Raw genomic sequence first — 21873 nt, 5'->3', positions numbered from 1 at the left:
CTTATATACAGCATGTTAGAATGCTGTATATAAGAGCCCACTGGTGGTGGCCGCAGCTTATAGGCCGAAAAAGTGGTGACAGGCTCCTTTTAAAAAGGTGCCGTCAGTAAACGTCCCCACTCCTAGGTTTGCATTTAGCTCCTCCTTCTCTGTAGAATGTTATAAACACCAACTGCCATCTCTCTCAGTAATGGGAAAATCTGTCTTCAATGAACACATATTTTACTTGTGAACTGAAAGTAAAAGTTCAGTACAAGGGGAAGATTTAATACGATATATTATTTAAAGTTTCTTATTTTTATGCATCCTATTGATTTGTGACCTAAAAATTGAAAGGATGGTTACTCTTTATTGTTTTTCCGGACTCAGATTTCCTCATTGAGTTCACTTACCCCAGTGCATTGTTATTACAATCACTATTATTCCCTTTGCAGTAATGTAGTATTGCAATCAGAAACACTTCAAAATAGACCCTGATTTTCTGGTGCGGTGAACCAGAAGTAAGACTTTGCTATTTGATCACCCCATAGTTACCTTCTCACAAAGGTATACAGTGGTTCCTCTGTTTGCAGCTTCCTGATCCAGGGCATTTCCAGGTCTTATAAAATGGCTTACATCTGCGATATGAACTCCAACCTATATAACATCACAATACAGAATATATACAATGTAAGCGTGCAGTGCATGAACTGTCAATGTGGATGCAAGCTATACAACGAGAGAAAAAAAAAAAAAAGAATTAAAATCTCATTTTGTTTCAGATTAAAAAATGATTACATGTTAGTTTTTAATTTAAAGGGTTTTTCCACTTTTAGAAAAAGTGGACCCCAAACACCTATATTGTCAGAGGTGCTGTGCTCGGTGATTGGCTGCAATGGTTGTGTGCTGTCAATGTGACGTCACCACTGCAGCCAAAACAGAGACTAAAGCAGCCGCGGAGAGCCATCCATAGAGCGCCAGTACCTTCCAGATTTGTTATCTTACGTGCCTGAGCGCTTTACTGAAAGTGGAAAAACCTCCTGAATTGTCAGTTTGCTAAGCAAAGTAAGAAATACCATGACATCAAATGAGTATGTTATATAGAGAAATTCTTAGGCTGTTTTCACACATCCGGTTTTTGCTGAGCGGCACAATACGGCGCTTTGCGGAAAAAAAGTTTTGTTTTTTTTTTGCCGCCGGTTGCGTTTTTTTCCCCATAGACTTGCATTAGCGCCGTATTGTGCCGCATGGCCTTGCGTTGTGTCCGGTTTTTGCCAGATGCGGCATATTTAGCCCATGCGGCAGCCGGATGGAACGTTGCCTGGCACGATTTTTTGTGCGGCGAAAAAAGACGCGATCCGGCGCAATTTACAATGCAAGCCTATGGACGCCGGATGCGTTTTTTTTGCACTGCGTATGCTCAGTATCAAGCCGCATCCGTCAAAAAACTGACGGGCCGCATGGAAAAACGTATGCAACGGATCAGGTTTTTTTGCCGCATCCGTTGCATAGGTTTTTGAGGTGGATTGAGCCGCACTGCAAAAACCGGATGTGTGAAAGCAGCCTTACAAGAGTTTATATCAAGTTTTGAAGTTATCCCATGGGGAATAAATTATCGATTACAAGGGGTCTGACCAGTGGGACCCCCAATGATCCTGAGATAGAGATAAGACAGTGCTCTGCAGTAATAAAGTGAAGATTAAAAATGCAATCTGCTCCTTAAGGTCTTCTCTACAAGACTATAGGAGACAACTCGGCCTTCTCAGAGAATGAAGAGCACACAGAGTTGCATTATTGATCTCCAGACAGGGTAAAATAATTACAAATTTAAAGCAGCATACATTACTTGATAGATGTTGGACCCCTAAAGAACTTAACTAACAAGAAAATTAATGTGGCTGCAGAACTGCTTCCGTGCCGTGTCCCTCCCCAGTTTTCTCTTTGCACTGGATATTGCTAGGTTTGGTTCACACCTGTAATAAAATGGTTTGTACCACTTAGGGTAGAGTTACACTGGCACGAGAGCAATACGAGAAAGTCTCGCATTGCACTCGGCCCCATTTAAGACAATGCTGCAGCTCAGATCTATGAGTTTTTCTGCTGCGATTGTCAGCGAGAGATGTGTCACTCACACCCATATACACACACACCCACACCGCACCTATGGGTGCGAGTAAAACATTGGTCTGCACTCGGACGACATTCATGTGCAATGCGATATACACACAGGCTAGCAATGGAAGAGATGGAGAGATCAATCTCTCCCTCTCCTCCGCACCTGTGATCTGATCCCAAGATGGGATCGCAGTTTCATGACACTCGGCTCATGCTCGCAGCAGAGAGAGAGCCGAGGTCAATAGCATATCTCATACAATGCTCTCGCATCGCATGCCATATGCTAATGTGACTCCAGCCTCAAAAAGAGCAACACTGAGAAATCAGGCAAACAATGTTCTAGTTAGGAAGCATGTTAAGTGCCAGACTCTTCACATTAAGTAATATAGTTTAATTCAGTTTTGACTGGAAGGATCCTCTAAGAACGTTGAGATGAGATGGATTGTACATTAGTTAGGTTCAAAGGAATAAGTGTCGAATGCTTCACCAATTCACCATAAATAGCAGAGCAAGAGTATATCAATTGTGGTAACAATTAAAATGTAACCTTTAATAATAAATATCTAAAAGAAGGGACCACACAACATAAACGGTTGTAAAACCAACCCAAAAAGGAGCAGATTTTAGGCTCCAGTTATTGTCAATAGAGGACAAAACTCCACATGAGGACCACAACAGAGGGGATTAACCTCCACCGTGGTAATAGTTATGACAACATAAAACAGGTTGTCAGACACACTTGTTCAGCAAGGTCAAGTAAATACAACTTACTACAATCTTAATAATAGAAAAAGAGAATTTTGTTTACTTACCGTAAATTCTTTTTCTTATAGTTCCGTATTGGGAGACCCAGACCATGGGTGTTTAGCTTCTACCTCCGGAGGACACACAAAGTACTACACTTAAAAGTGTAGCTCCTCCCCCATAGCTTATACACCCCCTGGTGAGCAGACCCAGCCAGTTTAGTGCAAAAGCTGAAGGAGAACAGCCACCCACAAGTAGAACAGAGCAAAAACCGGAACAACCGGAGACTCTGTCCACGACAACAGCCGGTGATAACACGCGGAACAAGAAAATTGCCAACAGGCAACAGGGAGGGTGCTGGGTCTCCCAATATAGAACTATAAGAAAAAGAATTTACGGTAAACAAAATTCTCTTTTTCTTTATCGTTCCTTTGGGAGACCCAGACCATGGGACGTTCCAAAGCAGTCCCTGGGTGGGAAATAAACCGAAAAAAGGCAAGAAGTAGGCAGAACCTAACTTCACAAATGGGCGACAGCCGCAGCCTGGTGCCTGAAAGCCCAAGAGGCACCAACAGCTCTGGTCGAATGTGCCTTGATCCCCGGCGGGGGAGGCACCTGAGAACTCTGGTAGGCGTCCGAAATGGTCGATCTAATCCAACGGGCCAAGGTCGGCTTAGAAGCAGAGAGGCCCTTGCGCCGACCTGTGGTTAGCACAAAAAGAGAAGTGCACCGCCTAAGAGCAGCGGTGCGAGACACATAGATCCGGAGCGCACGCACCAGATCCAGAGTATGCAGCGCTTTTTCAAAGCGATGAACAGGAGCCGGACAAAAGGAAGGTAGGGTAATGTCCTGAGACGCAAGGGTGTGATATACATGCATCAGATATTGGACGGAGGAATTGTGAAATCGTTCCCGCAGTTACAGAGTGAGTTTCAGTTACCGGCGTCCGGCTGGCTCCACTACAGACAATTAAAACATGCGATTGCAGCCCAAGCGGCTAAACAAAGTGTGGCCATACAGACTGACCTGGTACTGGAGTATGTGTGTAAGGGAGGAGGAAGCACTAAAGGGATCATTTCTGGCACGTATAAAGATATACTACATACCTTTCTTTTAAAAAAGAAAAAAAGGGAACCAGCACGATCTGAAATTGGCATGCATCATATAAAAAGTGAAAATTCACAAATTTATTCCAACTGTACTATAATAAAAAAATGAGATTTTTAGCAAATAGTTGATCAATTTTTTGAGCCACCCCTGCCAACGTCACGGCAAATCTCAATAGGGGGGTCCTACTCTACATTCTGTATTTCATGTGCCATGCGGCCTCCTAGATAAAGTTAAAAGCAGAACCATAATGGAGCACACATACCTGCAACCTGTATATAGCCGCTTCCATGTTGCAAAAAAGGCACTTGTGGATAGAGACCAGCCCAGGTCCCAGCATGTGGAGCAAGCCCTACACATACCAGGACTATATCAGAACTGATCCTCCCAGTGTCAAAAAGCAACCATTGATAAAGGCGGACCAGATCCAAGAATGGTGCTTAATTAGCATTGCCTGTGGAAAGGGGTGAGGTAACTGAGTCTGAACAGCTACCAACAGGAGGAATATATTGCAAGCCAAAATCAGGCGTGCATGGTATGGTGTTGGTCAGACACCAGATTTGTAGCATAACTACGGTCAAAACAGAGAAAAAAAGGGAACCAGCACGATCTGAAATTGGCATGCATCATATAAAAAGTGAAAATTCACAAATTTATTCCAACTGTACTATAATAAAAAAAATGAGATTTTTAGCAAATAATTGATCAATTTTTTGAGCCACCCCTGCCAACGTCACGGCAAATCTCAATAGGGGGGTCCTACTCTACATTCTGTATTTCATGTGCCATGCGGCCTCCTAGATAAAGTTAAAAGCAGAACCATAATGGAGCACACATACCTGCAACCTGTATATAGCCGCTTCCATGTTGCAAAAAAGGCACTTGTGGATAGAGACCAGCCCAGGTCCCAGCATGTGGAGCAAGCCCTACACATACCAGGACTATATCAGAACTGATCCTCCCAGTGTCAAAAAGCAACCATTGATAAAGGCGGACCAGATCCAAGAATGGTGCTTAATTAGCATTGCCTGTGGAAAGGGGTGAGGTAACTGAGTCTGAACAGCTACCAACAGGAGGAATATATTGCAAGCCAAAATCAGGCGTGCATGGTATGGTGTTGGTCAGACACCAGATTTGTAGCATAACTACGGTCAAAACAGAGAAAAAAAGGGAACCAGCACGATCTGAAATTGGCATGCATCATATAAAAAGTGAAAATTCACAAATTTATTCCAACTGTACTATAATAAAAAAATGAGATTTTTAGCAAATAATTGATCAATTTTTTGAGCCACCCCTGCCAACGTCACGGCAAATCTCAATAGGGGGGTCCTACTCTACATTCTGTATTTCATGTGCCATGCGGCCTCCTAGATAAAGTTAAAAGCAGAACCATAATGGAGCACACATACCTGCAACCTGTATATAGCCGCTTCCATGTTGCAAAGAAGGGAATTTTGTTTACTTACCGTAAATTCCTTTTCTTCTAGCTCCAATTGGGAGACCCAGACAGTGGGTGTATAGCTACTGCCTCTGGAGGCCGCACAAAGAACTACACTTAAAAGTGTAAGGCCCCTCCCCTTCTGGCTATACACCCTCCCGTAGGAGTACGGATTCCTCAGTTTTAGTACCAAAGCAAGAAGGAGGAAAGCCAATAACAGTTTCAAAAACAAATTCAATCCGATAACAAGATCGGAGAACTTAAGAAACAACATGAACAACATGTGCACCCGAAAAACGAAACCCTAAGAACAAATAGGGCGGGTGCTGGGTCTCCCAATTGGAGCTAGAAGAAAAGGAATTTACGGTAAGTAAACAAAATTCCCTTCTTCTTTTTCGCTCCTAATTGGGAGACCCAGACAGTGGGACGTCCAAAAGCAGTCCCTGGGTGGGTAAAAAGATACCACATGAACGGGCTGTCAGACAGCCTCTTCCTACAGGTGGGCCACCGCCGCCTGAAGGACCTGTCTACCTAGGCTGGCATCTGCCGAAGCGTAGGTATGCACTTGATAGTGTTTGGTAAACGTGTGCAGACTCGACCAGGTAGCCGCCTGGCACACTTGCTGAGCCGTAGCCTGATGCCGCAATGCCCAGGACGCACCCACGGCTCTGGTAGAATGGGCCTTCAGTCCAGATGGAATCGGAAGCCCAGCAGAACGGTATGTGTGAAGAATTGGTTCCTTGATCCACCGCGCCAGGGTGGATTTGGAAGCTTGCGATCCCTTATGCTGACCAGCGACTAGGACAAAGAGCGCATCAGAACAGCGTAGGGACGCCGTGCGAGAAATGTAAATCCTGAGTGCTCTCACCAGGTCCAACAGATGTAAACCCTTTTCAAATTGGTGAACTGGATGCGGACACAAAGATGGCAAAGTGATATCCTGATTGAGATGAAAGGAAGAAACCACCTTGGGAGAAAACTCTGGAATTGGACGCAGTACTACCTTGTCTTGGTGAAACACCAGGAAGGGAGATTTGCAAGATAACGCCGCTAGCTCGGACACTCTTCGAAGAGACGTGACCGCCACAAGAAAAACTACCTTTTGTGAAAGCCGAGAAAGGGAAACCTCTTTCAAAGGCTCGAAAGGCGGCTTCTGGAGAGCAATGAGAACCTTGTTCAGATCCCAGGGATCCAATGGCCGTCTGTAAGGAGGAACGATATGAGAAACTCCTTGGAGAAACGTGCGTACTTTAGAAAGCCGTGCCAAGCGCTTCTGAAAGAATACGGATAGCGCGGAGACTTGACCCTTAAGAGAGCTAAGCGACAAACCTTTTTCCAACCCAGACTGCAGGAAGGAAAGAAAAATTGGCAATGCAAATGGCCAGGGAGAAAACCCTTGAGCCAAGCACCACGCTAAGAATATCTTCCACGTCCTGTGATAGATCTTAGCTGAGGATGGTTTTCTAGCCTGTCTCATTGTGGCAACAACTTCATGAGATAAACCTGAGGCCGCTAGGATCCAGGACTCAATGGCCACACAGTCAGGTTCAGGGCCGCAGAATTCAGATGGAAAAACGGCCCTTGAGACAGCAAATCTGGACGGTCTGGTAGTGTCCACGGTTGGCCTACCGTGAGATGCCACAGATCCGGGTACCACGACCTTCTTGGCCAATCTGGAGCGACGAGTATGGCTCGATGGCAGTCGGACCTGATTTTCCGGAGAACTCTGGGTAACAATGCTAGAGGTGGGAACACATAGGGGAGTCGGAATTGCGACCAATCCTGAACCAAGGCGTCTGCCGCCAGTGCTCGGTGATCGTGAGACCGTGCCATGAAAACTGGGACCTTGTTGTTGTGCCGTGACGCCATCAGATCGACGTCCGGCGTCCCCCAGCGGCAACAGATCTGCTGAAACACGTCCGGGTGAAGGGACCATTCTCCTGCGTCCATGCCCTGGCGACTGAGAAAGTCTGCTTCCCAGTTTTCCACGCCTGGGATGTGAACTGCGGATATGGTGGACGCTCTGCTTTCCACCCACGTCAAAATCCGCTGGACTTCTTGAAAAGCTTGGCGACTGCGTGTTCCCCCTTGGTGGTTGATGTACGCCACCGCCGTGGAATTGTCCGACTGAATCCGAATCTGCTTGCCTTCCAGCCATTGTTGGAAGGCTCGCAGGGCAAGATAGATTGCTCTGATTTCCAGAACATTGATCTGCAGGGTGGACTCTTCCTGAGTCCACGTCCCCTGAGCCCTGTGGTGGAGAAACACCGCTCCCCACCCTGATAGGCTCGCATCCGTCGTGACCACTGCCCAGGACGGGGGAAGGAACGACTTTCCCTGTGACAATGAGGTGGGGAGAAGCCACCAACGCAGAGAGTCCTTGGCAGTCTGAGAGAGGGAGACAGTCCTGTCGAGGGACGTCGATTTCCCATCCCATTGGCGTAGAATGTCCCATTGTAGAGGGCGCAGATGAAACTGCGCGAACGGGACTGCCTCCATTGCTGCTACCATCTTTCCTAGGAAATGCATGAGGCGCCTCAGTGAGTGCGACTGGCTCTGAAGGAGAGATTGCACTCCAGTCCGTAGCGAGCACTGCTTGTCCAGTGGAAGCTTCACTATCGCTGAGAGAGTATGAAACTCCATGCCAAGATAAGTCAGAGATTGGGTCGGGGTTAGATGAGACTTTGGAAAGTTGATAATCCACCCGAAACTCTGGAGAGTGTCTAGTGCCACCTTCAGACTGTGCTGGCATGCCTCTTGAGAGGGTGCCTTTATAAGCAGGTCGTCTAGATACGGGATGACCGAGTGACCCTGCGAGTGCAGAACAGCTACTACTGCTGCCATGACTTTGGTGAAGACCCGGGGGGCTGTTGCCAGACCGAAAGGTAACGCTACGAACTGCAGGTGTTCGTCGTGTATGACGAAGCGTAGGAAACGCTGATGCTCTGGTGCAATCGGCACGTGGAGATACGCATCTTTGATATCTATTGATGCTAGAAAATCTCCTTGAGACATTGAGGCTATGACGGAGCGTAGGGATTCCATCCGGAACCTCCTGACTTTTACGTGTCTGTTGAGCAACTTTAGATCCAGGACGGGTCGATACGATCCGTCCTTTTTTGGGACCACAAACAGATTGGAGTAAAAACCGTGACCTTGTTCCTGAAGAGGGACGGAGGTCACCACTCCTTCCGCCTTTAGAGCGGCCACCGCCTGCAACAGAGCATCGGCTCGGTCTGGTGGTGGAGAAGTTCTGAAGAAACGAGTTGGCGGACGAGAACTGAACTCTATCCTGTACCCGTGAGACAGAATATCCCTCACCCAACGGTCTTTGACGCGTGACAGCCAAATGTCGCCAAAGTGGGAAAGCCTCCCACCGACCGCGGGTGTGGGAATCGGAGACTGCAAGTCAGGAGGACGCCGTCTTGGCAACGGTTCCTCCGGCTGTCCTTTTTGGGCGTGACTGAGACCTCCAAGAATCTGAGCGTCTCTGGTCTTTTTGAGTCTTTTTTGACGAGGCGAATTGGGACCTGCCCGGTCCTCGAAAGGACCGATAACCAGACTGACCCTTCCTCTGTTGGGGTTTGTTTTGTCTGTGTTGCGGTAAGGATGAGTCCTTACCCTTGGAGTGTTTGATGATTTCATCCAAACGCTCTCCAAACAATCGGTCACGAGAAAAAGGCAAATTGGTTAAGCACTTCTTGGAATGAGAATCTGCTTTCCAATGTCTCAACCACAGGGCCCTACGCAAAACAACGGAGTTGGCTGACGCCACTGCCGTGCGGCTTGTAGCGTCAAGAACAGCATTAATCGCGTACGACGCGAATGCCGCCATTTGCGAGGTCAATGGTGCTACCTGCGGGGCAAATGCACGTGTGACTAAGTCGACTCGCGCAAGCCCGGCTGAGATAGCTTGGAGTGCCCATACGGCCGCAAAAGAAGGCGCTAATGACGCTCCAATCGCTTCATAGATGGATTTCAGCCAGAGCTCCATCTGCCTGTCAGTGGCATCTTTAAGTGCCGCTCCATCTTCAACTGCAACCAAGGATCTAGCTGCAAGCCTGGAAATTGGAGGATCCACTTTTGGACACTGGGTCCAACCCTTGACCACCTCAGGGGGAAAAGGGTAGCGTGTATCTTAGGAAAACGCCTTTCAGGATAAGCGTGGGGTTTCTGGATTGCGTCTCTAAAGTCAGCGTGGTCCAGAAAAGTGCTTAACGTACGCTTAGGGTATCTGAAATGGATTCTCTCGTGCTGCGAAGCTGACTCCTCTACAAGAGGAGCTGGTGGGGAAATATTTAACATCTTATTGATGTTAAATATAAGATCATTAACTATGGCGTCACCATCTGGTGTATCTAGATTGAGAGCGGTCCCAGGATCAGAATCCTGATCAGTTACGTCCGCCTCATCACCCATAGATTCATCTCGCTGGGATCCTGACCATTGAGATGAATGTGAAGGCCCGTCATAGCGAGCCCGCTTAGGCTGCCCGGGGCCATCGTCCGAGTCAGAGTCTTCACCCTGAGGTGTATATGCCCGTCCCGGAGCTTGGAGCTGAGGGGGACCAGGGGGCAATGATTGCACAGTGTCCGTGGCCTGAAGTACAGGCCTAGCTCGCAATGTGTCAAGAATTTGTGACATAGTGAGAGACATTCTGTCAGCAAAAGCTGCAAACTCAGTTCCTGTCACCTGGACAGCATTCACAGGTGGTACACCCTGGGTCACGTCCAGCAGAGGTCCCGACTGTGCAAGCGCCGCAGGGGCCGAGCACTGCACACAATGGGGGTCCGTGGAGCCTGCCGGTAGAAAAGTCCCACATGCGGTGCAGGAAGCATATAATGTCTGTGCCTTGGCACCCTTGCGTTTTACGGACGACATGCTGCTGGCTCTCTGCAATGTGAGAGAGTCTATAGCCAAAGGGCGACCAGCGCTATGTAATACCAAGTATTTGTAGAAACAAAATACTAAGAATACTACTGGCACAAGAGGGGGTGAGCCCTGAGGGCTGCTTACCGCCCGCTGAATAGCGGGTAAGAGGCGCAGAATTCCTTGTCTGGGTCTCCCCGGCTCCCCTCTGCAGCTCAGCGTGTCAGCAGGAATGGCTGCCGGCGTCTGTGGAGAGGGGCGGTCCGTGGGAGTTCCCAAACAAAAGTGCGGGAAACAGTGTCCCCTCTGTGCCAATTGTGAGGGCTGGAGTATGTAAAAACGACTCCAGCCCTCGGCGCTGATGCACTGGCCAGCGTCCCGCCCCTCTCCTGACTGGCAGGTCTGGGGGCGGGAACGAACGGAAGCAGGCCGCAAAAGCCGGGGACTCGAGTTATCAGCGCGGCCGCCGTAAAAGCGCGGGCCGCGCTGAAGTCCCCGGCGCACCACAAGTGCCAGCCGCGCCGCAGTCCCAGCGGCCGGCGCGACCGATTCCCAGAAGTGTGCCTGCTTCAGCGAAGCTGAATGAGGCCATGGCACAAGCGCCGTAGCGCTGATGTCCCCCGGCGCACTACAACACCCAGCATGCTGCGGTGTGAGCGCCTGCACGGGGACACAGAGTACCTTGAGGAAGCAGGGCCATGTCCCTGATGTACTCCGCTCCATCCAGCATCTTCTCCAGGGGCTGTAGATGGAGCACGGTCTCAGTGCCTGGAGACCAGTAAATCCCACTTCACCCAGAGCCCTGTAAAAAGGGATGGGGAAGGAATCAGCATGTGGGCTCCTGCCGCCGTACCCGCAATGGGTACCTCAACCTTACAAACACCTCCGACATACAGTGGGGTGAGAAGGGAGCATGCTGGGAGCCCTGTATGGGCCCTCTTTTCTTCCATCCGACATAGTCAGCAGCTGCTGCTGACTAAAAACAATGGAGCTATGCGTGCGTGTCTGACCTCCTGCGCACAAAGCTAAAACTGAGGAATCCGTACTCCTACGGGAGGGTGTATAGCCAGAAGGGGAGGGGCCTTACACTTTTAAGTGTAGTTCTTTGTGCGGCCTCCAGAGGCAGTAGCTATACACCCACTGTCTGGGTCTCCCAATTAGGAGCGAAAAAGAAAAAGGCACTTGTGGATAGAGACCAGCCCAGGTCCCAGCATGTGGAGCAAGCCCTACACATACCAGGACTATATCAGAACTGATCCTCCCAGTGTCAAAAAGCAACCATTGATAAAGGCGGACCAGATCCAAGAATGGTGCTTAATTAGCATTGCCTGTGGAAAGGGGTGAGGTAACTGAGTCTGAACAGCTACCAACAGGAGGAATATATTGCAAGCCAAAATCAGGCGTGCATGGTATGGTGTTGGTCATTTATATTACAGTACAGTTGGAATAAATCTGTGAATTTGCACTTTTTATATGATGCATGCCATTTTCAGATCGTGCTGGCTCCCCTCTCTCTCTGTTTGGTTGTAGTTATGCTACAAATGTCTGGTGGCTGGTCACCACCATGCTATGCACGCCTGATCTTGGTTTGCAATATATTCCTCCTGTTGGTAGCTGTACACATTCAGTTGCCTCACCCTTTCCACAGGCATTGCTAATTAAGCACCATACTTGGATCTGGTCCGCCTTTATCAATGGTTGCTGTCTGGCACTGGGAGGGTCAGTTCTGATATAGTCCTGGTATGTGTAGAGCTTGCTCCACATGCTGGGACCTGGGCTGGCCTCTATCCACAATTGCCTCTTTTGCAACATAGAAGCGGTTATATATACAGGTTACAGGTATGTGTGCTCCATTATGGTTCTGCTTTTAACTTTATCTAGGAGGCCGCATGGCACATGAAATACAGAATATAGAGTAGGACCCCCCTATTGAGATTTGCCGTGACGTTGGCAGGGGTGGCTCAAAGAATTGATCAATTATTTGCTAAAAATCTCATTTATATTACAGTACAGTTGGAATAAATCTGTGAATTTGCACTTTTTATATGATGCATGCCATTTTCAGATCGTGCTGGCTCCCCTCTCTCTCTGTTTGGTTGTAGTTATGCTACAAATGTCTGGTGGCTGGTCACCACCATGCTATGCACGCCTGATCTTGGTTTGCAATATATTCCTCCTGTTGGTAGCTGTACACATTCAGTTGCCTCACCCTTTCCACAGGCATTGCTAATTAAGCACCATACTTGGATCTGGTCCGCCTTTATCAATGGTTGCTGTCTGGCACTGGGAGGGTCAGTTCTGATATAGTCCTGGTATGTGTAGAGCTTGCTCCACATGCTGGGACCTGGGCTGGCCTCTATCCACAATTGCCTCTTTTGCAACATAGAAGCGGTTATATATACAGGTTACAGGTATGTGTGCTCCATTATGGTTCTGCTTTTAACTTTATCTAGGAGGCCGCATGGCACATGAAATACAGAATATAGAGTAGGACCCCCCTATTGAGATTTGCCGTGACGTTGGCAGGGGTGGCTCAAAGAATTGATCAATTATTTGCTAAAAATCTCATTTATATTACAGTACAGTTGGAATAAATCTGTGAATTTGCACTTTTTATATGATGCATGCCATTTTCAGATCGTGCTGGCTCCCCTCTCTCTCATACCTTTCTTTTAGAATACCCAATTAAAACTAAATCTAAATGGGAGGAGGAAGTTGGGCCGATAACGGAGGAGGTGTGGGAGAGTATCCTGGAGTATGTCCCTAAACTTTCCATGAGCGAACCGGCCAGACTGTCTCACCTATACGTGATTCACCGGGTATATAGGTCTCCCTTACTGATGTTTAAAATGGGGTTGAAAAGGAATTCGGAGTGTCCAAGGTGTCAGGGATCTGACGCAGGTATTTTTCACATGATGTGGTCTTGTCCGAGACTGGTCTCCTTTTGGACTAAGGTTATCCACAAGATAGGAAGAACATATGGGTGTGTCCTCCCCAGGGAACCAGTGCTATGCCTATTGGGATATGTGGAGGAGCTTGGGGTGGAAAATACTATGAAAATTGTCATTGCTAGGCTGCTATATGCGGCAAGAAAGCTAATCGCCAGGTCCTGGATTAAAAAAGACCCCCCGACCAGGGGAGAGTACATTAAAAGGGTGAAATGTATTCTTCAGCTGGAACGGGGAGTGTATGAAAGAAGGGGGAATGTTAAAATGTTTGAGAAGCTATGGTCTCCTTGGCTGCAATGCGAATAAGACGAGTGATGGACCAATAAACTGGTCTGGGACCGGGATAGCCGTCTGAGACCTCTGACGTGTATGTTTTGTTTTATTTGTGTTACTAGTTGTTCCTCCTGCACAACGGGATGGTTGCTATACTACAGTTGAAGGGTATCCTAAGTGTGTACTAAATGGGATGTAGTATCGGGGAGAAGTGTTGCTGCCAGGGTGGGGGAGGGGGCGGGAGGGGGAGTTAAAGGGGTAATAGATGTGATAAATTTAATTTGGATGCCGATTTGTTATTCTGTTGTATGTATTCTGTTTTAATAAAAAAGTATCTGATTTAAAAAAGGGTAATGTCCTGGTTAAGGTGGAAAGGAGAGACCACCTTAGGAAGAAAATCCGGAGTCGGACGGAGAACCACCTTGTCTTTATGAAAAACTAAAAAAGGTGACTCCGAAGAGAGCGCGGCCAAATCAGAGACTCTCCTGAGGGAAGTTATGGCCACCAGAAAAACCACTTTCTGTGAAAGACGATGCAAAGAGACCTCCCTAAGAGGCTCAAAGGGGGGTTTCTGCAAAACCGTGAGAACTAAATTAAGGTCCCAGGGATCCAAGGGCCGCCGGTAAGGCGGAATGATGTGAGACGCGCCTTGCATGAAGGTGCGGACCTGAGCCAGCTGAGCGAGACGCCGCTGGAACAGAACTGACAGAGCTGAGACTTGTCCCTTGAGAGAGTTGTGGGACAGTCCTACCTGCAGACCGGACTGTAGAAAAGACAGAAGGGTCGGCAAGGAGAATGCCCAAGGAGAATGGTCAGTAGAGCGACACCAGGACAGGAACATTTTCCAAGTCCTGTGATAGATCTTAGCGGAGGAAGACTTACGGGCCAGAGTCATAGTGGAGATAACTTCAGGAGGGATACCAGAAGCCGTCAAGATCCAGGACTCAAGAGCCACGCCGTCAATTTGAGAGCTGAAGAATTCAGGCGGAAAAACGGACCTTGTGAGAGTAGGTCTGGACGATCCGGGAGATCTCTACGGACAGATGGAGCAGGTCTGGATACCAAGCTCGCCTGGGCCAGTCCGGTGCAATGAGGATGACTCGACAGCCCTCCGTTCTGATCTTGCGCAGAACCCTGCGCAAGAGAGCTAGAGGGGGAAACACATAGGACAAACGAAACTGGGACCAGTCTTGAACCAGTGCGTCCGCGGCGAATGCCTGAGGGTCGTGGGAGCGAGCCACGTAAAACGGGAACCTTGTTGTTGTGACGGGATGCCATTAGGTCCACGTCCGGAGTGCCCCATTTGCTGCAGATTGACTGAAACACTACTGGGTGCAGGGACCACTCGCCACCGTCCACGGTTTGACGACTGAGATAATCTGCCTCCCAGTTTTCCACGCCTGGGATGTGGACTGCGGAGATGGTGGACTTGGAGTCCTCCACCCAATGAAGGATGCGTTGTACCTCCAACATCGCCAGGCGGCTGCGTGTCCCGCCTTGGTGATTGATGTAGGCAACCGCTGTCGCGTTGTCTGACTGGACTCGAATGTGCTTGCCCGCCAACAGGTGGTGAAAGGCTAGGAGAGCTAGAAGCACGGCTCTGGTTTCCAGCACATTGATTGAAAGTGCCCTGCGCTCTGTGGTGTAGATATACCGCTCCCCAGCCGGATAGACTGGCATCCGTGGTGAGAATCACCCAGGACGGGGCCAGGAGGGAGCGCCCCTGGGACAGGGAGAGGGGCCGAAGCCACCACTGAAGAGAGCTCCTGGTTTGTGGCGAGAGAGCCACTAACCTGTGTAAGGAGGAAGGCCGCTTGTCCCAACAGCGGAGAATGTCCAGCTGCAGGGGGCGCAGATGGGACTGGGCAAAGGGAACAGCCTCCATGGACACCACCATTTGACCCAGCACCTGCATCAGACGCCTGAGTGTATAACGGCGGGGCCTCAGCAGAGAGCGCACCGCTAGCTGGAGGGACTGCTGTTTGACTAAGGGCAACTTCACAAGTGCCGTCAAGGTCTCGAACTGCATCCCTAGGTACGTGAGACTCTGGGTCGGAGTCAGAGTGGATTTGGGCAGATTGACCAGCCACCCGAATTGAGCTAGAGTGGAGAGAGTGAGCGAGACACTCCGCTGACAGTCTGCGCTGGATGAAGCCTTGACTAGAAGGTCGTCCAGGTAAGGAAATCACTGCCAACCCCTGGAGGTGCAGAACTGCAATCACTGCTGCCATGACCTTGGTGAATACCCGAGGGGCCGTGGCCAACCCGAAGGGGAGAGCCACGAATTGGAAGTGATCTTCTCCTACTGCAAAACGTAGCCAACGCTGGTGTGACGCTGCAATTGGCACATGCAGATAGGCATCTCTGATGTCGATGGATGCCAGGAAATCTCCTTGGGACATAGAAACAATGACTGATCGCAGAGACTCCATGCGAAAGCGCCGCACTTGAACATGCTTGTTGAGAAGCTTCAGATCCAGGATGGGCCGGAAGGTACCGTCCTTTTTGGGAACTAGGAAGAGATTTGAGTAGAAACCTCTGAACCGTTCCCGGGCGGGAACCGGTACAATTACTCCATTGGCCTGTAAGGCTGCCACGGCCTGTGAGAAGGCGGCGGCCTTGGAGCAGGGGGGAGATGAGAGAAAAAAATCTGTTTGGCGGACTGGAAGAGAATTCTATCCTGTAGCCGTGGGAGATGATATCTCTCACCCACTGATCGGAGACGTGTTGAAACCAAGCGTCGCCAAAGTGGGAGAGCCTGCCACCGACTAAGGACGGTGCTGGAGCGGGCAGATAGTCACGTTGGATTTCTGGTCCTTAGCTGAGTTAGCGGACGAGGCCGAGGGCTTAGAGGACGACCAGTTGGAGGAACGAAAGGAGCGAAACCTCGACTGATTCCTACCCTGGGCAGGTTTCCTGGCTTTAGTTTGAGGCATGGAAGTACTCTTCCCGCCAGTAGCTTCCTTAATAATTTAATCCAGCTGTTCACCGAACAGCCGGGACCCAGCAAAGGGGAGCCCAGCAAGGTACTTCTTTGAAGAAGCAACTGCCTTCCACTCTCGAAGCCACAAGATTCTGCGGATAGCGAGGGAATTAGCCGAAGCCACCGTAGTGCGGTGAGAAGCCTCCAGCATGGCAGACATGGCATAGGATGAAAAGGCCGAAGCTTGGGAAGTTAAGGCATCCATTTCGGGCATAGATTCCCTGGTGAGGGAATGGATCTCCTCTAGAGAAGCAGAGATGGCCTTGAGAGCCCACACTGCTGCAAAAGTCGGAGAAAACGCGGCCCCCGCCGCTTCACACACGGATTTGGCCAGAAGGTCAATCTGGCGGTCAGTGGAATCCTTGGGAAGTGCCATCATCCACCGACACAACGGTCCGGGCTGTGAGCCTAGACACCGGAGGGTGTACCTTTGGGGACTGAGCCCATTCCTTGACCACCTCAGGTGGAAAGGGAAAACGGTCATCAGAACCACGCTTTGGGAAGCGCTTGTCAGGACAGGCCCTGGGCTTGGTCACAGCGGCCTGAAAACTGGAGTGGTTAAGGAACACACTCTTTGCTCTCTTAGGCAAGGTAAACTGGTGCTTTTCTGCCAGAGAGGGTTGCTCCTCTGATACTGGCGGATTGAGGTCCAGTACAGAATTAATAGAAGCAATCAAGTCACTAAGATCTGAGTCACTTTCGGACAGATCAATGGGGCACATGGAGTTAGCCTCCGAGTCCCCTGTAAAGGCATCCTCCTCATCCAGCGAGTCAGCTCTGGAATCAGAGCCACGGGAGGAGGAGGGAGAGGGAACCCTGCGTCTCTTCTTAGGAGGACGGGGTCTGGGCCCTGATGAAGAATCCTCTGTGAGCTCCGGTCCTGAGGGACCCCTAGCAGCAGAAGCACCCTGTGATGGGGGCTGATGCATATTCAACAACGTCCTGGACAAAAGTCCCATGGACTCAGCAAAAGACTGGGAGATAGACCTAGAAAAGGATTCTACCCAAGCCGGGGGTTCAGCCACAGGAGCAGGAGCAGCCTGAGAAACCACTGGGGGTGAGACTCCAGGCTGTGGCACCGCCAAGTTAGAGCAGACATCACAATGTGGGAAGGTGCTCGGTTCAGGCAGCAGGAGCTTATATGCAGCGCATACAGCATAAAGCTTTGGGGCCTTGCTCCTCGTGTGAGACATGCTGCTGGAGTGGGGGCTCTGCCAGAGAATGAACCCCAGAGAGTATATACAGAGGTCCACAACCGGAGACCGGTTGTGGCTTACCAGACCGCTGGAGCGGTGTTGTGTGCCCTCCAGATCCCGAAGCCCGGACCGCCAAGCACAGCACCTCAGCAGAGATGCTGCAGACCAGCGCTGCAATGACTGATCGCAGAGAGAACGCTGAGAAAATGGCCGCCGGAGCGAAGAGAGGGGGCGGGATTTGCTTGAGGAGCGGGATCTGGAGGGCCATAGAGAGCTACAGGGGAGGGGACACACTGCAGTGGGTAGTGTCCCTTCCCTGTACAGAACGGCCGCTGGGAGGAGCCGAGCCTGTCCCTCTGCATGAGTGACATGCAAGGGCAGTGAAACAGAAACTAGGCCTCCGGCAAAGCCGGGGCCTAAATTTAAGCGGCGCGGCCGACGCGCAGGCACCATCGGCGTGGTTCTCAGGCGACAGCTAGAGAACCCGCCGGAAATGTCAGTAAACACAATAAGCACACTCTCCCCCAACAATAAAGTACAGGGACCCCGAAATCTAAACATCTCAGGTACTTAGCTGCTGAGACGCAGGGCCAAGTCCCTGGGGATGAGTGCTCCGGTCCAGCAGGGTCCTGAAGGGCTGCGGATGGAGACCGGTCTCCTGCCAAGCATGGAGACCGTGCTGGCTCCCACTTCAAGCCAGAGCCCAGGAGAGATGGTGAAGGAGCACGGCATGTAAAGGCTCCAGCCTAGGAATCAACCTTACAACACCGCCGACACAGTGGGGTGAGAAGGGACATGCCGGGGGTCCAGACGTGGACCCCACTCTTCAATCTCGTTCCAAAAGGAAAAAATCATATGAGAATGCATGTGTGGATGTATGCCTCCTGAACACAAAGCGATAAACTGGCTGGGTCTGCTCACCAGGGGGTGTATAAGCTCAGGGGGAGGAGCTACACTTTTAAGTGTAGTACTTTGTGTGTCCTCCGGAGGTAGAAGCTAAACACCCATGGTCTGGGTCTCCCAAAGGAACGATAAAGAAAAGAGGGTTATCCAATATATAGAGGGGGGGGGCAAAAATTAGCCACACACTACCCCTCAATTGGTAACAGTCTGACCTTAGATGCTCCAAGACCTCCCGACGCGTTTCATAATTAGGCTTACTCCTCAGGGGATTATGGTCATGAGGGAGCTTTATTAAAATGGACCTCCAGCCTGATGTGTCTGGGCCTGGCATAGTGTGTGGCTAATTTTTGCCCCCCCCCCCCCCTCTATATATTGGATAACCCTCTTTTCTATTATTAAGATTGTAGTAAGTTGTATTTACTTGACCTTGCTGAACAAGTGTGTCTGACAACCTGTTTTATGTTGTCATAACTATTACCACGGTGGAGGTTAATCCCCTCTGTTGTGGTCCTCATGTGGAGTTTTGTCCTCTATTGACAATAACTGGAGCCTAAAATCTGCTCCTTTTTGGGTTGGTTTTACAACCGTTTATGTTTATGTTGTGTGGTCCTTTCTTTTAGATATTTATTATTAAAGGTTACATTTTGGGGGGCGTGGCCTGGCAATGGAGGAGTGAGGACGCTGTGTGATCTCTCTCCCACGCTTGGACTGGCTTTAGGCTCCATTCTGCATACCCACCCAGCATTGCAGCCACAAATGCCGGCCAAAAAGAAGGGGACCGGCGGGGGGATAATGGTGGACTCACCGATGCCTCCCGCAGAAAGTATTACCAGGTTCCTGAGAAGCTCTTCCGGACAGGGCCTGCCACAGATGGAGCTTAACATGGCGGCCGCTGAAGAATCTGCAGGGCCTTCCCTGCACTTTGGTTTCCACACAGAACGTGCCCAGGGGACATCGCTGGGAGACGGAGGCTCCCAGGAGCAGAGTGGAGTGAACCGGGAGGCTGGAGTACGCACGAGACAGCAACATCAGGGGGCCCCCTCCTTACCTGAAATGGCGGCAGGCACACGTGGAGAGCGTGCTCCTCATTACAGCACAGGGATGACAGGCATCGCAGACACAGAGGTTGGTGGTACAGAAAATCAGGCAGAGGGTGAGAGGCATCAGGTTACCTCGCAGCTGCAGCAGGGATTTCTGAACAATGCAACCCCCGTGGAGATCCCTGTGAACAGGCGGGACATTCAAATCCCCAGCCCCACTGACATTCCACTCTCACACGCTGCTGTATGTGAACTCCCTAGCTGCCTGAACACTGCTAAGCACTGTGTGGAAGCTAACGCTGGGACTGCTACACCTGCTCCTGATCATCCCTCAATGTCTCAAAGTAAACAGCACTACACACAATCAGAGATGGGATCCCCCTCAGTCCATAGGTCACTGTCACCCATACAAAGCAGTGCCCTGACAGTGGAGACACCCTCCTCCCCAGAAAAAGGCTCAGTCCCTGCTGTGTTCAGACCATCACAGTCTGGTCAGGGGGATGGGAGTATACAGGAAGGAATGCAAGAGGACTGTGTGTGGGATGACCTTAAAGCCAGAATAAGGACCATCCCCACTAGAGAGGAAATGGAAAACTACATCTCCAGACTAGAAGCCTCTTACAGAGCAGAATCGGCTTCAATCAGGGGGGAGGTGCAACAACTGTCAGAACGGGTGACGGCGTCTGAATCCTGCACTACATCTATCTCACTGCAACTGAAGGCACAGGCAACAGCATTATCTACACAAGCCCAACAGATAGAACATTTAACAGATCTGCTTGATGAGTTGGAAAACAGAGGAAGGCGAAATAACATTAGGGTAAGGGGCATCCCAGAAACCCTCGCCCCCCAAGATATAGATGAGTCACTGCGGCATCTTTTTAATTCTATATTGGGCCTTCCACGGGACTCCCGTTTGGAATTAGACAGGGCACACAGATCTCTGGGCCCTAAACCAGTTGAAGGTTCTAGTCCACGAGACATAATATGCAAAGTCCATAAATACAAGATAAAAGATGAAATCCTGAGAAAGGCACGGCAGAAGGATCCCATTTTATTCAAGAATACGCCGATTCATTTGCTGCAGGACCTATCTCGGCACACATTACAAAAGCGCAGGGTTCTAAGGCCCGTATTAGATGCCCTGAGACAGAGAAACATCCTCTACTCATGGGGTTTCCCCTTTAAATTGCAAGTCCGGCATGGCGGTTCCTCACATGTGTTACAGTCTCCAAGAGATATCCCGGATTTCTGTGTGGCCCTTGGGATACCCGTGGTGCATATCAATGCTTCCGAATGGCCATACGTCCACGGGGTTCCAGGGGTGGAGGCACAGGCTCCTCGGTCGCAGCGGGTCCGTAAGAGAGACCGGGGCCCGCGGCGGCGGAGTGGAGTAAAGACTGGAGCACCATCACCAAGTGGAGACTGAGAGTCCCTGGACTGCCTCAAATGGGATCCACTGAAATGTGGGGAGAGAATGATGGTTTTGCCATTTAGGGCACTTTGGTCTGTGCAGGCGTTGTCACGCACCATTATTCCTAAAGATGGGATTGATAATTTTGATTTCATATCTATATGGAGTTTATAGTGTTTTAGGATCGATGGGTTGGGTACATTAAAGTTCACATATATAACTGAGTTGGGCCGGGGGCCGGTCCGGCGGGGAGCATGCCTCCGTTGAAAGTTCACGTTCCCTTGGGGCTCTACACGCTGCAGGCAGGTGTAGAACACACTGGCCCCCAATTGTTCACGGTTAACCTTTGCTCACTCTAAGAGTAAAATTTCATAGATAGGTTATTTGTATAACTAGTCCTTTGTTTGGTATTGTGCTTTCTAGAATCTTCTACATCTTCCCTTTTTCTCTTATATTCCTGAAGTAACCCCCCCTTTCCCCCCCCTTTTTTTTTTCTTTTCTCTCCTCTTCTCTCTGTCTTCTTTTTCTCTTCCTCTCCTCCTTCTCTCTCCCCGTTCTCTCCTTCCCCTTTTTTATCTTTGCCCACTTCTCTCTGTCTCCCTTCCCCTATCTTTCCCGGATCCCTTCACGCTCTCAAGCCCCTGGACCAACATGACCACCCTCAATTTTTGCTCTATTAACATACGGGGTTTTAATACTCCTCAAAAGCGTTCACAGGTCCTGTATTCTATGCACAAAAAAAAGGTTCAGATTCTTCTATTACAGGAGACGCATTTTAAGAAGGATCATGTACCCATACTACGAGATAGATTTTATCCAGTATGGTTCCACAGTGTTAACCCAGAGGCCAGATCTAAAGGA

General features: G+C 49.8%; 1 protein-coding gene across 1 annotated transcript in view; it reads right to left on the bottom strand.

Annotated features, from left to right (window-relative positions):
* DIS3 (DIS3 exosome endoribonuclease and 3''-5'' exoribonuclease) overlaps window positions 1–21873 on the bottom strand; it is a 114326-nt gene that overhangs the window by 49202 nt on the left and 43251 nt on the right. Inside the window, exon 12 of the mRNA XM_075336816.1 lies at window positions 535–636. Coding sequence (XP_075192931.1) covers window positions 535–636 — 102 coding nt within the window. The remainder of the gene's footprint in view (window positions 1–534; window positions 637–21873) is intronic.

Source organism: Anomaloglossus baeobatrachus, chromosome 2, assembly GCF_048569485.1.
Source record: "Anomaloglossus baeobatrachus isolate aAnoBae1 chromosome 2, aAnoBae1.hap1, whole genome shotgun sequence".
Classification (NCBI taxonomy): Eukaryota; Metazoa; Chordata; class Amphibia; order Anura; family Aromobatidae; genus Anomaloglossus; species Anomaloglossus baeobatrachus.
This window is presented reverse-complemented; position numbering and strand designations above follow the sequence as displayed.